This window comes from Sphaeramia orbicularis, chromosome 3 (assembly GCF_902148855.1).
Source record: "Sphaeramia orbicularis chromosome 3, fSphaOr1.1, whole genome shotgun sequence".
Taxonomy (NCBI): Eukaryota; Metazoa; Chordata; class Actinopteri; order Kurtiformes; family Apogonidae; genus Sphaeramia; species Sphaeramia orbicularis.
Window position 1 is genome coordinate 26,550,820 of NC_043959.1, and position 16,797 is coordinate 26,567,616.

At 35.8% G+C, this 16,797-nt stretch overlaps 1 protein-coding gene across 2 annotated transcripts in view; it reads left to right on the forward strand.

Annotated features, from left to right (window-relative positions):
* The first annotated feature begins 708 nt into the window (after positions 1-708).
* The window catches only part of plekho2 (pleckstrin homology domain containing, family O member 2), a 33,700-nt gene continuing 17,611 nt past the window's right edge, over positions 709-16,797 (forward strand). Inside the window, exon 1 of one of the 2 annotated variants that reach the window (XM_030131024.1) lies at positions 709-976. In XM_030131024.1, the coding sequence (XP_029986884.1) occupies positions 968-976 (9 nt within the window). In that variant the 5' untranslated portion in view covers positions 709-967. The remainder of the gene's footprint in view (positions 977-16,797) is intronic. The other variant, XM_030131023.1, reaches the window with a different exon arrangement.

Consider the following 16,797-nt stretch of genomic DNA (forward strand, 5'->3'; position numbering starts at 1 on the left):
TTATTTTGGCTTAATTGAAGATTTTTTACTTAATTGAAGATTTTTTTTTTACTTAATTGAAGATTGTTTTGGGGGGGGGGGGGGGCTTAATTCAAGATTTTTTTTTTTACTTAATCGAAGATTTTTTTTTGGCTTAATTCAAATTTTTTTTTTTTGCTTAATTGAAGATTTTTTTTGCTTTATTGAAGGTTGTTTTTTTTTTTTTGTTTTTTTTACTTAATAGAAGATTTTTTTGTTTTTGCTTAATCGAACATTTTTGTAACTTAATTGAAGATTTTTTTTTGGCTTAATTGAAGATTTTTTTTTAACTTAATTGAAGATTTTTTTTTTTTTTTTTTTTTTTTGCTTAATTCAAGATTTTATCCTTAAATCAAGCTAAATTTTTCTTTTTTCTTTCTTTTTGCTTAATTCAAGTCAAGACTGTGGAATTCTTGCACTTGGCAAAAGCATCCCTGGGGCCGAACTGGACCCTTTGGCGGGCCGCATTTGGCCCCCGGGCCGCATGTTTGACAGCCCTACTATAAACCATCTGTCCTATCTGATCTTCACTCTCACTAATGCATTGCCTCCGCCTTCTGCATCACACATAAACATGTCTGCAGTGGCCTCTGTGAATTAGGATGCCTCAGATGATGCACACACTGACGCCTCCTCCTCCTCCTCCTCCCCCCTCTCCTCCTCCTCCTCATACGCTTCTATTCAAGAGTAAAGGACTTCAACCGGAAACCAAACTTTTTTCTTCGAACTTTTTTCTCTGAGGCAAAAGAGGAAAAAGCAAAACCAGACGAGCCGTGCTGTGCTAAACGCTGCCCAGTTCCTTCTTTTCTTCTTCACCGTTGGAAATGTGTCATCTGCAGAACACCAGGGGACAAGTCCACACTTTGTGCAGAGGATAAAGCGCGACGTCGACTGGGGTTTGGGTGTTTAGGCTTACGGCCGCTCACATAACGGATTTGGGTCCTTTATCATGGAAGATGTGAGTATAGACACTTGAGTCTCTGTGTTTACGTCTCCTCGCCTTTACTTCACGCTTTCCATCAGTTTTTCCCACAAATGAGGTGTGCGTAAAAATGTGCGTTTGCGCCCAGACTGAAACTCTGCGATATTAAAGTATCCTGTGCACGAGCGCGACCAGCTTATTATAGCAAAGTTAGCGGCCGTTGAGTTAAAGAGGCAGTGTCGACTCTAACTGAGTTTAGCACATCACTGAAGCAGCTTGACAACTTGACAACTTTGACTAGAAGCTGTCCGTCTGTGGTCAACAACATTTGGCACAAAGCACCTGCCCACCTGTCGGAGTGATGCATCTTTTATGGTCAGGGTCTTATGGGACTAACTTGGCTCTGCGAACTCCTATTTAAAAAACACGTCATTTATTCTTTTCTCTGGTGATGCTGTTGTTTACTATGTTATACAATAATAACCTATAGTTGTTTGAACTCAGATCAGTACACTTGTAAATTCGGCACTAGTATTTCACTATTAAACAAACATCTGACTGACATTTAAGTGCATTTTGAAGTCTCACACATTGGAGATTTAACCCATAAAGACCCAGTGGTACTTTTGTGTCAGTTCCCAAGTGAATATTTCTCTGTATTTAACCTCCTAAGACCCAGGACATGTCAGCAAAGTACAGGCTTTTTTTTTTGTTTTTTTATTAAATAAGTGCCTATATTGAAAACATTGTGATGCAACAGTTTTTCAGATGCAGTTTTTAAAATTTTTATGGAATGTCATTTATGGTGGACCGTTTTCTTTTCTTTGTTTTTTTTTTTGTTTAAAGTTGTGAAACTCTTGTCCACAAATGTGGACAGTGGGTCTTAGGAGGTTAACCTTTTGTTTTTTCTTTTTTTAATTTAGCTTTTTTGACCAATGTAACAGTACACAGCAAATTTTTGGAGTAAAATCATCTGGAGTTAGGTAAAAAAAAAAAAAGAGTGAAAGAGTTAAATTTCTGGAGTTCATTCTGTAAGTTTACCTCCAGCTTGTGTCTTTGATGGTGATACTTTAACCCTGCTCTAGAGTGTATTCCATGGTCTCACATGTACACTTAATGGAGTTGATTTTAACTCCCATGGAGTTTATTCCAAAGACCAGAATTTGCTGTGTACATACAAAGGAATGCAATTACAGTGCATTCATTATACATTGCTTTTTATGTCATTTTCCCCCCTTGCCCAAACCAATCCCAAGGCTCTCTGAGAAGAGGGAAACAGCAGAAATAAAGTGTCTGAGCAGTAGAAAATTAATGAAGTACAAGTAGTAACAAATCTGTCATATACAAAAATATTAACTGAGCCAACAGAAATAGAAGGGAATAAAAATGAATAAATAAATTAAAAATAAGTGGAAGAAAAATAATAAAGACATAGCTTGTAGATACATGTGCCTACTTTAAAATGCTAGGCATTATATAGATGTATCAAACGTGAAAATAACTGGTAGACAGAATGAATTAAGACAAAAAAAAAAAAAAACAACAACACCTAAACAAACACAAAATACAGAGTAGGGTGGAGGTGTGAGAGATCAATCTGAAGGCAGTGTTCGTAAAGATCGAAAGCACCTTAAGTGATTTATCACCATTTATTGTAATATTATCCTCTTTATTTTAAGTTTTCTTAGTGTAAATTATGTGTTTTCCTATATTGGATTGACTGATGATGTAGATGATCATTAACCGATAAAGACCCAAACATCCACAAACAACCGACACCATCTACTGATCTAAACTGCTTAATAACTGTTGAAGTACTACTCCTAACAATACATGTAAGTAATAGGTTTAAGATACAGTTTGTTATCTTTTCATGGTCATCAGATATGACCCATTTGGCTCCATAGTGAACGTGGAAACACTGTCATCTTCTACAACATTGATTCATCTGTAAAACCCATGGAGTTGGATCACTGACAGTGGATGAACACACTTGTTTTATGTTCAGTTAATGATAGATTTTACCCAAAAAGTCATATTTTCTTCAGTTTTCTCTGTTTCTGTTATAATAACCCTCAACTTTAATCTGAGCTTTAATGAACATCTACTTGATCAGTAAATTAAATATAGGAAAATACCTGATTTATATTTGAAAATGCAAAATACAGAGCATAATATTAGATTCAATTGTGATAAATCAGTTAAGAAAGGTTAAAAATAGAGAAAAATTCATTTGGGAATTAACACAAAAGTAGCACTGGCTACTAGCTCAGAGTAAATTTATAGGTTATTATATCAAATCCGAAAAAAAAAACAAAAAAAAAAAAAACAAGACAAAACAAAACCAAAAAAAACAGCGGAAAAAGTGACTTTTTCAGCAAAAATACAATTAACTAAACATAAAATCAAAAGTCTCCAACCACTCTCCATGGGTTTTACTGGTGAATCAATGCTGTAGAAGATGACAATGTTTCTATGTTCACTATGGAGCCCCTGAACGTCCAAATGGGTCATATCTGATGACCATGAAAAGATGACAAACTGTATTTTACACCAATTATTTACATGTATTGATAGGATTAGTGGATCAACCGGTATTAAACATTTTAGATCAGTAGATGCTTTTGGTCAGCGGTGAGTGTTTGGGTATTACCTTGCTGAATTCATTACAGTAGATGACAATGTTTGCACAGAGTTTTAATAACCTTGACCCTTTTTGATGCATGGAAGAAATGTATTTACAAACTGTATCCAAGCCAGACTTCAGTGTTACTTAAACATATTAGTGTGTATTTCCTTCTAAGCATCAACACATCATCCTCAAACATGAAACAGTTCTGTACTGTTATGTAAAATGTATGAAACTTTTTGTACATATCTTAAAATTGAAAACGCAGCAGTCTGAGGAAGCCAACTTACTAGAAAAAGGAAGTCAAGTAGAGGCATACCTATGCAGGGAACTGGTTGCAAACACTGTAAAGTATGCAGTACCCCACCCTTTAATAAAAGCATTGATTGCGTCTTCTTTCCAGAGGCCCTTTTATGCAACAGCTGGATTTCATTTGTTTACCTTTATTTATACTCTTAGATCTTAGATCATTGAATCACAGGATAAAAAAAAATAAATCATTAAGAAGCAGATAATGTACAGCTGGGGAAAGATGTAAGACAGAAATTCAGTTTAAACAGGTACAGACAGATAATGCTGGAATAATATTGTCTATAATGTTACGGTTAGGGTTTAAGTCCATGAAACAAACAACCATGAATCCAGGCAGTTTTACCTTCAGGCATCTTCCACTATGTTGACACATTATGTGGGCTAATACTAAGTACAACAATGTAGTAAGATTTTCCATTAGGTTCAGATTTGCTGTTGACGTCATATTTCCAGAAACACAGATGATTAAGTATACTCAGGAAAAACAGAACTATGACGTGACAGTTTCTGGTGTGAGATTCAGCTGAAGAACGTCTGAAAGCTGCATTTCAACCAGATGTAAAAGATGCTACTGGGACTTAGATCCTGTAGCACATTTCTTTATTTTATTTTATTTTATTTTATTTTATTTTATTTATTTATTTATTTTTTAAATTTTGTTTTGTTATTTATTTGTTGAGGGCAATGCATATTAATGAACACTTGGTACAAAAAAAAACATTACTTTGTGTAATATGCCGGATTTAGCTGGAAACTATCTTCCATCATTTAGTGTTTCCTGTCATCCCTGTGGATCAATTGTAGTTTAAGTTATTTTAATAAAAAGCTGCTCATTATGCAGTTGCTTTATCATTTCACTATACTTTTCACTGTCTTTTAAATAGGATGTTTTTTTTTTTCATCATAGTTGCTTCACTTTACAGATTTCTGGTTTTGTGATGTGATGTCCAGTTTGGAAGGGGATTTCCAACCACAGGGTCACCGATAGTGAAACTGTCTAAACAGGATCCAGTAGAGATACTTCGGTACATACTGTGACTGCTATCTGGAGTCTATGAGGCTCGAGGCTTTTGCTGATATACTAGAAGTTAAGGTCAAACCGAAACTGAATTTTTTCCTAAGGAGTCACTTTATATATCTGTGTGTTGATTCATACACTTACTGGAAAAACTTTAGTGGATTAATGAAAATGTTTGTTTTCCTGAACACTGACACTGTCTGTAGTGTAAATTAATGGGTGGGACTTTTCTGCCACAGTATGGAGGAAATACGCCAACTGTTTCTTATGTGGAAGAAGCAACATTACTGACAAATAGAAAAAGATTTGCTTTCACAGTTGATTTGAGCACAAGTACAAAAGACTTATCAGCCAAATAAACCAGTCACAACAGTTATAAATTGCTTAAAAACAACATCTATCTTCAAGATATGCATATTAACCCATAAATACCCAGTGTTACTTTTGTATCAGTTCCTATAAGATTTTTCCCTCTAAATTTACCCCTTTTGAAGTGATTTATCACAATTTATTGTAATATTGTCCTTTGTGTTTTGCATTGTTTCACTGAAAATCATGTTTTTTTCCTATATTTAATTCCCTGATAATGTAGATATTCATAAAAGTTCATATAGAAGTTGAGGGTTATTATATCAGAAACAGAGGAAACTTAAGAAAAAAGTGACTTTTTCAACAAAATCTATCATTAACTGAACAGAAAACAAGCGTCTCCATCCACTGTCATTGATCCAACTCCATGGGTCTTACTGGTGAATCAATGTTGTAGAAGATGATGGTACAGGGGTTGGACAAAATAATGGAAACACCTTCACCTCAAGATGATAATGCCCCAAACCATACAGCTAGAATTGTTAAAGAATGGCATGAGGAACATTCTAATGAAGTTGAGCATCTCGTATGGCCGGCACAGTCCCCAGACCTCAACATTATTGAGCATTTATGGTCAGTTTTAGAGATTCAAGTAAGACGTCGATTTCCACCGCCATCGTCTCTAAAAGAGTTGGAGGGTATTCTAACTGAAGAATGGCTTAAAATTCCTTTGCAAACAATTCACAAGTTGTATGAATCAATACCTCGGAGAATTGAGGCTGTAATTGCCGCAAAAGGCAGACCTACACCATATTAAATTATATTTTGTTGATTTTTTAAGGTGTTTCCATTATTTTGTCCAACCCCTGTATTTCCACGTTCACTACGGAGCCTCTGAACATCCAAATGGGTCATATCTGATGACCATGAAAAGATAACAAACTGCATTTTACACCAGTTATTTACTTGTAATGATAGGATTAGTGGATCAACAGGTATTAAACAGTTTAGATCAGTAGGAGACTTTGGACGCCAGTGGATGTTTTGGTCTTTATGGGTTAATAATGCACATTATTTTCCTTGTAATACTTTGTCGGCTCATCCAGCAATCCAATATCATTTATCTTCAGTCATATATATTTACATAATCTGAATCAGAGCAGATAAAATACAGATAGAGGATGACTAAAAGCTGAAACCTGATGGAAGTGGAAGTGAATAGAACTAACTTGACATTTACTCTGTTCTAGGTTCTTTAGTTTAGGGCATAATAACTCTGGCACATACTCACTCATAGTAGGTGCCAGTGAGGCACTTAAATGGATTATACCTGCTATAAAACCAAAAAAGAGAAGAGGAAGTCCACTCTGAACTACTGTAGAAACAGGATAGAGACCGTGGGGGCTACCTGCTCCCTCCGTAGATATAAACAGCTCATTCTAAGGTAATAAAAATGCAACTTCTCTGATTATTCTGTGATTACATGGTAATGAAAATTTAATTATCAGTATTTTTGTCCATTTCTGCAATTAGAGCCTCCTAAATCCCCATCAGTCATACACACTAGAACTTTAGAGGCACTGGGATTAGTAATAAAAATACATTTCTAATATGATACCACTAGAAGGCAGTTACTTTTAAGTGTTTTAAGTGTGAATATCTGTGATTGGACAAATTCACAGGCATATTATTTACTTAGCCTGCCTTTAGCTTTGATTGTGTGGTGCGTTCACCTTATGCAGTGTCATAGTAATAAATTTCACATTTCTTCCTGTCCATAGTTGCATTAATTTTGTCCCATATCTCATATTAATGATGGACAGTCTGCTGCGTAAAGTCTTCTCTGTCACGTCCCAAAGATCTTTGCAAAGTGATGATTGTTTAAGAAATGACAATGTACTCACTAAATCAGTTAGAGTTCAAGATCCAAACTTTAATTAATCACTACAGTAATTATTTAAATTATTACAATAATTATCCTCTGAAAGGTTCTAATCTATTTGTTTAGTCAAATCCAGGTGGTGACTTTTTTGTGCTTTGGAACTCATCTCACTATAAGCTTTTCATACTATTTTACAGACTAGACAGAGGTGTTTGATAAACCCTTTGTACATTGCTGTTTTAAAATTATTTGTTGACCTCGACCAGATCTTCTTGCACTTAAAAAAATTGCTGGGGACCAAAACTTGATTGCACTTTAAAATTTTGTCAAACTCTTGTTACTATTTTGTGTTATTACTAGGGCTGTCAAAATTAACGCTTTAACGTGGATTAATCCATCGTCATGATTCATTTGATTAAAATGAACACAATTAACCCATCTGCAGTGCAGAATGACTCTGAATGTCTCTGGCAACGCATTTTGGGCAAAGATTCAAGATTCAAAAAATTTTATTTGCCATTTGTGCTTACATATACACATAGGAACTTTTGTGCGGTCGTTCAGGGAGTCAGATAAAAGATACTAGAAATAACACATAGTTCTGTAAAAAAAAAAGTCCATGTACATCTATAAATAAATATATATAAAAGTGCTTAAAAACTGCCCCAGGAGACAATGTCCAAGTAGAGTTACTATGGCACAAATGGGCAGTTGATCCTGTAGTGACAGGCAACAGAACCAATGCATAAAGATGGAAGACACTAAACAGCACATTGGCCCTCTGGATGGAAATATGAGGACAAAAAAAACTAAGACAGAACAGTTGTTTACAGTTGTTTGGCTGAAACTGTTGACGGTGTTTGATAAACACGTTCAGTGCATATGTATTCCCTTCTTTCTTGAGTCTGTTTGCTCATACAAACTGAAATGCGATTAATATAGATAAGATAAGTATAGATAAATGATACTGAATCGGGGTTAATCGATATTAATCCACAGCAAGCCTGTGATTAATCTGATTACAATTTTAATTGTTTGACAGCACTAGTTATTACTAAATATTGCCTGTTTTTTTTTTTTTTTTATTATTATCACCGATCTTTTAACCTGTTTTTCATTATTCTACGGTGCGTGCTGCTTGACCTCTTGGCCAGGTCGCCCTTGTAAAGAGATCTCCAACTCAATGGGATTGTATCTAGTTAAATAAAAGTTAAATTAAAAAAATAAATACAAATACTTGGCTGGGCAGTGTATATGGCCACTTTTGTTCATCCTGTGATTGGAGTTCATAAGTGTAAATTAGGGCTGCACAGTTTGATTAAAGTAATACTGTAAGTTTTGTGGACAGTATTGCTATTTGAGGCCATAAGTCTGCTTGGATGGTCTTCAAAGTCAGTGTCACTGCATCCAAAATATCACCAGACAGAGGTCATGTTTATTTTTTTTTTTTGTTTTTCTTGGCCACCAGTTCAACATTGGCATCCACTTCTGGTCTCCACACCAGATAGTCATGTGACCACTGCACACGCTTCACTGACTAATTGCTCATTTCTTTATTATAGCTGTGGATAATAAGTGGACCGCACACAAACAGAGAATAGCCTGTCGTGTTCACACAGTCACATTTTTTATTAAATTAAATTGCGGCGTTTTGTGATTATGTTGTTGGACAGGCTGACATTGTGATAATGATTCAATTAATTGTGCAGTTCTGGTGTAAAGGCCAGGCAGGGTAGAGGCTCCTCAGGGAGTGTGAGCTGATCTGGAGTTGTGAGGTTACAGATTCAGCTGAAGTTGGTGACTCTGACCACTGGCCCAGATTAAGTCTTATGTTTTTTGCCTTGTTTGTCATTTTTTTCTGTGTGTGTTAATGACAGCTGTCTTATCTGTTATTTGTCATTCCTTACTTTTCTCCTCCCTGCTTCATTCTCTGTCGTATCTACTTCGTTTTCCCCCCTCCAAACCCACTGAAGCTATTTGATGATGTCTGTCTGTCTCTGCTCAGCAGTGAATCACCCTTTTATCACCATTCCCTCTGAACTAGACCTATCACACTGGGCTGTGACGTGTCTGCCTGACCCATTCAGCAAAGAGGAAACAGACTGGCACATTATGTGTCATGCAGAAAACAATTAACCCTCTCTTATAATCGCCCTGCTATCCAGGCTTTTACACAATAGATGTGTGTGTGCATCGACTCACTGGGGCACTGCTGACAAATTCTGGGAAAATGCATTTATGAAAAGAAAGAATGCTTAATAATGAATCCATGTTTTTGTCCTTATAGACAGTAAAAAAAATCCCTAAAAAATGGAAAGGTGAAGAATTTTTCTTTTCTAAGTCAGACATTATTTCCTTTCTCCCTACTGCACAGGGGATTACTTTTAGGTCATCACTGTAATTATAAAAACATAAAAAAGTAAATTTTTTGCTTATAGCTAATATTAACCTGCATTCTCATACTACTGCACCAGGTTCCTAAAATAAATATGCTTTTTATGTTCTATGTGACAGTGGCTAATAACTTGTTTGCTGATGTATCAGAATCTTCATGCTAAAAATGTTACCACCAAGATGCTGGGTCTGCAGCTTTAAACTGAAGCCAATGTGGAAATATTTTTAAGAGTAATACCACAGACAGCCACGAAATGCTTTTAACAGTCGATCAAAATAATGCTGTGTCTTATAATCTTCATGTGTTCCGTCAGCTGATAGTTTACATTATAGCTCTGTTAGCTTAGCTCTGTTTTTAGACTGAAAACAGCCACAGTAAAACCACAGATCTCCTCTGTTTTCTGTGCAGTTTGTGTTGTCAGTAGCTGAAGTAAAGATCTGTTTGGAATCAAACAAACAAGGTCAGAACTGTCACAGTTTAGTCTGAACTGTGGAGCAACAAACAGCGACATAGCAAAGATAATATCATCCCACTACTCCCACTCACTACTCCCTCTAGTGGTCTTAAATCCCCCGGGCCCTTGCCTTTGATCCCTCCACATCAGTGATCTGATCGTTCCAATAGTATATGTCATTAATTGTTGTTGTATTAGGTAAATACATTTTTATGACATAATGAGACAATTTTAACTTTATTCTTTAAGCTCAACCCTCCACTTTTACACAGTTTTAAGCAAAAGTAAGACAAATATATACATATATATCGTTGTTTGTCTGGGACAACCAAATATTTAAAGCCCATGACTTTTCTGTCTGTGTGCATCAAACGTCATGGGGTCTTCTGGGAATGAGGATACTGTAGTCCAAGAGAATGGACTGGTCAGTAGACTGTATTATATTTGTTGACCTGTAATTATGAACAGATCCTGCTCTGGAACAGGTGGGTGGTTTGGTTGATGGTAAAGTACACAGTAAAAACTTAAACCTCTGTCATGTCACTGAATACTAAGGGTTAAACTTAGTGTTACTTCACTAACCCTTACATTAACTTGTTGTAATGAAGCTGGCTCTTCGACAGAGGCTCATGTGTTGTTTCCTTTCACTCAGGCCTCATTGAATAAGTCACATTTTGGAATAATAATTTACAGCTGAGAAAACTCTTGTGCTTCATCCCAATTAGAGCTCTGTTTTTCTGTATTCTTTCCCTTTCTCTTTGTAGTTTATTTGACATCGAGCTGCAAATTGAAATTTCAGACTAAAGGTTCAGTACCATTCAGTATCACCACTGAGAACGCTTGGTAAACTGTCAGATATTATTCACAGTAGGTCTGAAAGAAAATGATGACTGCTGTGGAATAAAATGAAGATGTGGTGTCTACTGAAGAAATACAGTAGTGTTCTTAGAACCTCATCTCTGCAACCTCTATGTTACATATAATTTTAGTTAGCAAAGTATAAATAGAGGAAGTGAGTCACGGCCATAATTTGGTATTGTTTTGCCTAACATTGGTTTATATATGTCCATGTTTATCATATTCATAATATATTGTTGACTTTAGTGCCAACAAGGCTACAAATGCTTTTCTGGTTATATTCCTCCTGAAAATAAAAAAAATAATATATGCAATAGAAACTATTTGGGAAAATTATTCACACTAGTCACAATAAAAATTCATTTTCTTAACTAAAGCTTTAAATGTTTGTGAATTCTAATCACAAATTGGGGATTTTTAATATTACATGTGTCCATTGACCTTTGAATAACCTGAAAGTAGGCCTTATAAGAACTGAAATGGTAGGCGGGATGTAGGTGTTTACATGCAGCGTTACATTTGCAAGAATGTTCGCACTTGTTCAGCGTTATAAAAATAGATTTCCTTCCACTTTGTGAAAAGACAGTTAACCTCTCGCACCATCATTAATTCAGGTTTGGCCTCCTGACACTTCACAAAAAAATTCTATCTTTCAATCTTTTTTACCTTAAAAAAACAACAGGACATGAACATTTTTATTTATAGTAATTGGATAGAGGCGGTACACGTGGGCATCATTACATTTACATAAACTGAAGACTTGTTGCTGTCGGTGATTTGTAGACCTGTCCATTGGTAATCTTTTTAGAAACAACATATGTAATATAGGTGTAAAAACTAAAAATAGGAGAAACGGTCATAGAGACCTGTGATAAATAGGTCGAAACAAACAAATGCATGTTAAAAGTCTAACATTAAAACTGACAACTAGTATAAAGTACATTCTGGGTGATTTTGAGGATTTTTTCACACTTCATGCATTTCATCATTGGGTGTGACTCCATGTTCCGCTGTGCAGTGTTTTGTTAAAGTAAAAAAGAAAAAGAACATACTGTAATGTTGGATTGTGAGTTGTTGCCAACACTTTATATTCTGAGGCCTGATCGCCTGCAGGTTTTAATGCAGAGCAGTTCTCATACATTATCTCATTACAATAATTGACTTGCCCCAGAGTCATGATGCCTGTGTCTGACTCAGAGAGTGGGTTGTGTGCAGTTTTATCGTCCTCATAGTTCTGTTTGAACACTCCCTCTATTTATTGCAGAACTGGAGGCTGTGGCAACACCGTCGGTCAAGGCACAAAACAGGAAGTGTATTCCAACAATAGAGTGAGCATCCATGAATTTGGCAGATTCAGATGTGGATGTTGTAGCTTTAGGCCCTGTCCATACGAAGACAGCTTTGGTCATCTCCAGAAAAGTTTTGTATCGGATAGACCTTTTTCAGTCACTGAAACTGCAACTTTTTGAAACCGGGTCCCAGAATGGATAAATTTGAAAATGCCAGTTTCACGTCTTCATCTGTACAACCAAACCGCAACTTTTCTCAAACAATATCATAGCCCCGCCTCTCTAACCTGTCACTCCAGAAGCAAGACGCCACTTCATGACAACAATAATGGCGGAATACAGAGTAGGGCTTGTGCTACAACAGCTATTGAGCTTATTGGAAATATTGAATCCAAATCTTCAGCTACTTTTTCATTACAGTGAGCAACAAACAACCATAGCTAACAATATTCACTACATTCTGTTGGATCTACCGTGGAGAGGGGCAACCAGAAAGAAATACTGGATCAGACCTGGAGAACCAAGCAAGCTTTATGCACATGCTCCACGTCTTCTCCATTTTTTTGCTAGAGCATTACTATGCCACATACAGGCCTGGCATTTGTATGACATCATTTTCACTCATTTTTAGTGGTTTCGTGTGGACGATATTTCCTGAAACGACTGTGTTTACAAAGAACTTTCTTGAAAACGACAAAGAAAAAGATCACATAGGAAAAGATGCGTTTTCGTGTGGACATGGCCTTAATGACTGGTTTGAACTGTATGGATGAATAAAGCAATACTATAATATTAGAGGTTATCATAGTGAATGAAAGTTAAAATTAGTAGTGAGCTCAATTCACAAACACAGTACCTAAATAAAAATGATAATGAATGCAATAGAAATAGAACTGTAAGTAAACCATTAATATTTCACTCAATATAAATAGTTCATTGAGAACAATATGGGCTTTAAGAAACAGTGGTTTTCATTTTTTTTTTTCTTTATCAGTCAACCTTTTTCAACTTTTATAAATCAAGGTTTTCCATATAAGACCCTAAATTGAGAGTAAAGAAGGTTAAGTAATGTTATGCTAAACTAAAACTTCTTAATTCATCATTATTAAACTTAAAATGAAAATACTTGAATGCTATTAAAACTAAGCTAAAATCAAAGTTAGCTGAAAGATTAAAAAAACAAGAAAACACAAAAACCTAATGTACACTTCAGAGATATAATATCTGATCCTATTTTATCTTATTTTATATGATACAGATGATTAAATATAAATGCAGTGGTAGGGAATCGCAAATCATACACAGCAGCAGATTACGCTCCAATGGAAGAAACTTTAGTAAAGAGAGACATGTTTAACTAAAACCTAGAAAAGGCAGTTCAAACTACTGTAAAAAATGATCAAACCTGTATATTGAACATGTGATAAAATGATAATATAAATTTTTTAAATAGTATTTGTATAAGTCTAAAACTCAAAATAATTACACACAATTGAGCTCATTGCAAAATTTCAGTTATTTCTAGTATTAGGGTAAAAGTGATCGTCCCTCAGGCTCCATGACGTCAGTGTATGAGCACATTGAGAAGTGCCCGCCCTTTAGCAACTCTGTGACCCAAAGGTCGAGTGAGAAGTGGCATGGGGGATGTTTGATGACGTTAAAGGAGCAACAGTAAGACATAGATTTAACCCAGATTTCGTGGCAGTTCTCAGGTGAAATTTTCTCTCTATTTAACCTTTCTTAAGTGATTTACCATTTTTTATTAAAACTTCTGTGTTTTGCATTTTTCACTGTAAATCATGTATTTTCCTATATTTCATTTCCTACATTTAATGTAGATGTTCATGAAAACTCAGTGTTTATTCCAAGGTTATTATATTTTTATTATTTTATTATTATAACCTTTATTTAACCAGAAAAAAAGCTCATTGAGATTAAAAATCTTGGCCAAGACAGCAGCAGCAGCAGCAGCAGCAGCAGATGTTACACAAAATGGAAACCACAGCCATACAGCCACACAAATATACATAAACACAATGAAGGTCAGTACTAAAAGCAAACTTAAAACTGATAAGAACATACATTTAAAACATCACCATTATTTTAAAAGGTACTAAGTATAACAACAACATTCCTTAAAAGCATCTCAAAGCCGAACCCAATTCCGTCAATTTGAAAACCATCTACACCCACATTTGTCCTTTTCCCATTGATTTAAAATGACTTTGAATGTATTAAAAGAGACCGGTTCCTTTAGTTTAATGCCCTGTTGTAGGTTGTTCCAGGCAATGGGAGCAGAATATTTAAAAGCTTTCTTTCCTAGTTCTGTTCTGACTTTTGGAACCTGTAAAGATAACAGATCCTAATAGTCCTAATAGAGCCTAATAATGTCAAAATAGAGAAAACTGAAGAAAAAGTCACATTTTCAGCAAACATATCAATAACTGAACGTTAAAAACAAATCTCCATCCACAGTCATTTATCAAACTTCATGGGTTTTCCTGGTGAATCAGTGTTGTAGAAGATGACGGTGTTTCCATGTTCACTACGGAGCCTCTGAGCATCCAAATGGGTCATATCTGATGACCATGAAAAGGTGACAAACTGCATTTTACACCAATTATTTACACGTTTTGATAGGATTAGTGGATCAACAGGTATTAAACATTTTATATCAGTAGTTGCTTTTGGCCACCATTGGATGTTTTGGTCTTTGTGGGTTAAAAAAACCCAAGTATTCTCTTTTGTGGACAGGATGTGTTGGGTGCAGTTTCAGTAGTTGACCACTTAAATTGGAAAAAAAAGTAATTTAATCACCAGAATCACTACAAAATCTGGTTACTGCCATCACTACTAGTTTAACTACATGAAGTCCAATAAATCCCAACGCTGTTTTCTTTAGGTCAGGAAGGGATACTTCATTAAAGATTTTACACCAGGTTTGCGAAACAATGCATTTGTCGTGTCCAATGTGTTGCAAAAAGGGGTTAATAGGGATAAAATGTGAACTCCAGAAGGGCTGTGGTGAGTTCAAGCTGGGCAGGTCAGCGTGAAAATCAATGAAAGCCAGATGCTCCCTGACCAAAAGCTTCATCAGAAACACATGTCAGTTTAAGGTGTGCCTCTTCTTCCACTAAACCCTCTGCACTGTTTTCTTTTCCTCTTTTAAGACCCAGCTTGATCTCAGATACATCAGTGTCAGTATATCTTCTTTTCATATTCATCTGTATTTACGCTCTCGCATGCATGCAAATTATTTTCATTTACACAGTGGCAGAAGACTTGTCGCTCTTTTCACCACTATACCACAGATAGAACTGTTAATAGATTGCAATAACATCTGTGGGCAGTTTTCAGTTCAGGCTGCCTCAGCGCAGGACTTCCTGTGCGAGTCCAAAATTGGAGCCTGTTAATGTAGAGCTGATATCACCGTGCAGAGCTGTAGTAGTCAGCTGAGCTCTGAGTAATGGAAACCTCTGACAGCCGCCCTGTTGGCAAACCTCTGCTCACTGTTAGACTGCACTGATGTGTTCCACCTAGCCTGATCGGCCACTTTCCACACCCAGCCCGCTGTACCAGAGTGTAATTTTCTGGACTGTACAGAAAATATTAAAAACAACTTTTACTATCGCTATATTATGAAGTGTTTTTCCACATTTTGGCACGTCTGTCCTCCCTATTTGGCACTCCTTTCTTTGCAGCTGCACTGCTGTTTACCACACTGACACATATTTCGCAGTCACAGTGAAAGTGGAAAAACAGTATGATGACCTCCCACCTAATCCCAAAAAAGAAAAAAAATATATCCTGTGGAAGTTCCTCCAACAGAAACAAAGGCTGGGAATTTTGCAGACACCTGCATATGCTGGTTGTAGTCACACAGAAAGGAAAGTTATTTGGGATTGGAGAGCTTACGCCGCAATTATATATTTATATGAAGCCACAAGTTTATGTTTCATGGAGGTCGGCAGCTGTAGTGTAGTCAGAGCATACAGTACATTTTTCATTGTGGAAAAATAATGTCAAAATGTTCATAGAAATATACATATAAAGACTGATGCCAAAGTTTATACAGAAGTTTGCTCTTATGTGGAGTAGCTCTGTTTGTTTCTTTGCCCGCAAAGACCCAGTACTACTTATGTGGCAGTTCCAAAATGTGTTTTTTTCTCTGTATTAAACTTCTTTAAAGTGATTTTCCACTATTTTTTAAAATAATATTATCCTCTGTATTTTGTGTTTTTACAGTAAAAATTAGGTATTTTTCTATATTTAATTCCCTGATCATGTAGATGTTCATAAAAGCTCAGATTAAAGTTAAGGGTTATTATTTCAGAAACAGAAAACTGAAGAAAAAGTGACTTTTTCAGCAAAATATATAATATATGTAACAAAAACTGTGGAACAAAAACATTTAAAGAGTCACTATATAAGATTTGGACTTGTTGATGTTGTATATGAAGTTTGTGTTGGTGTCTGTGATTTGTGGCCGGCCTTTTGTTGATTTCTTAGAATCATGATTAGCTACTGTTACCTTAGAAATATAGTCTATAAAAAATAAGCCAATGTTGTTCATTATTGCCACGATAGAAGAACTAAAGAAAGAACAGGAGAATTGAGGAGTGAGTAAACTCAAAATTCTTGTGAACCCTCAAGTGTTCATGATGCTGAACAATAATGAACAGGTTGTTATCATGGATGAAGGCAACAAAGA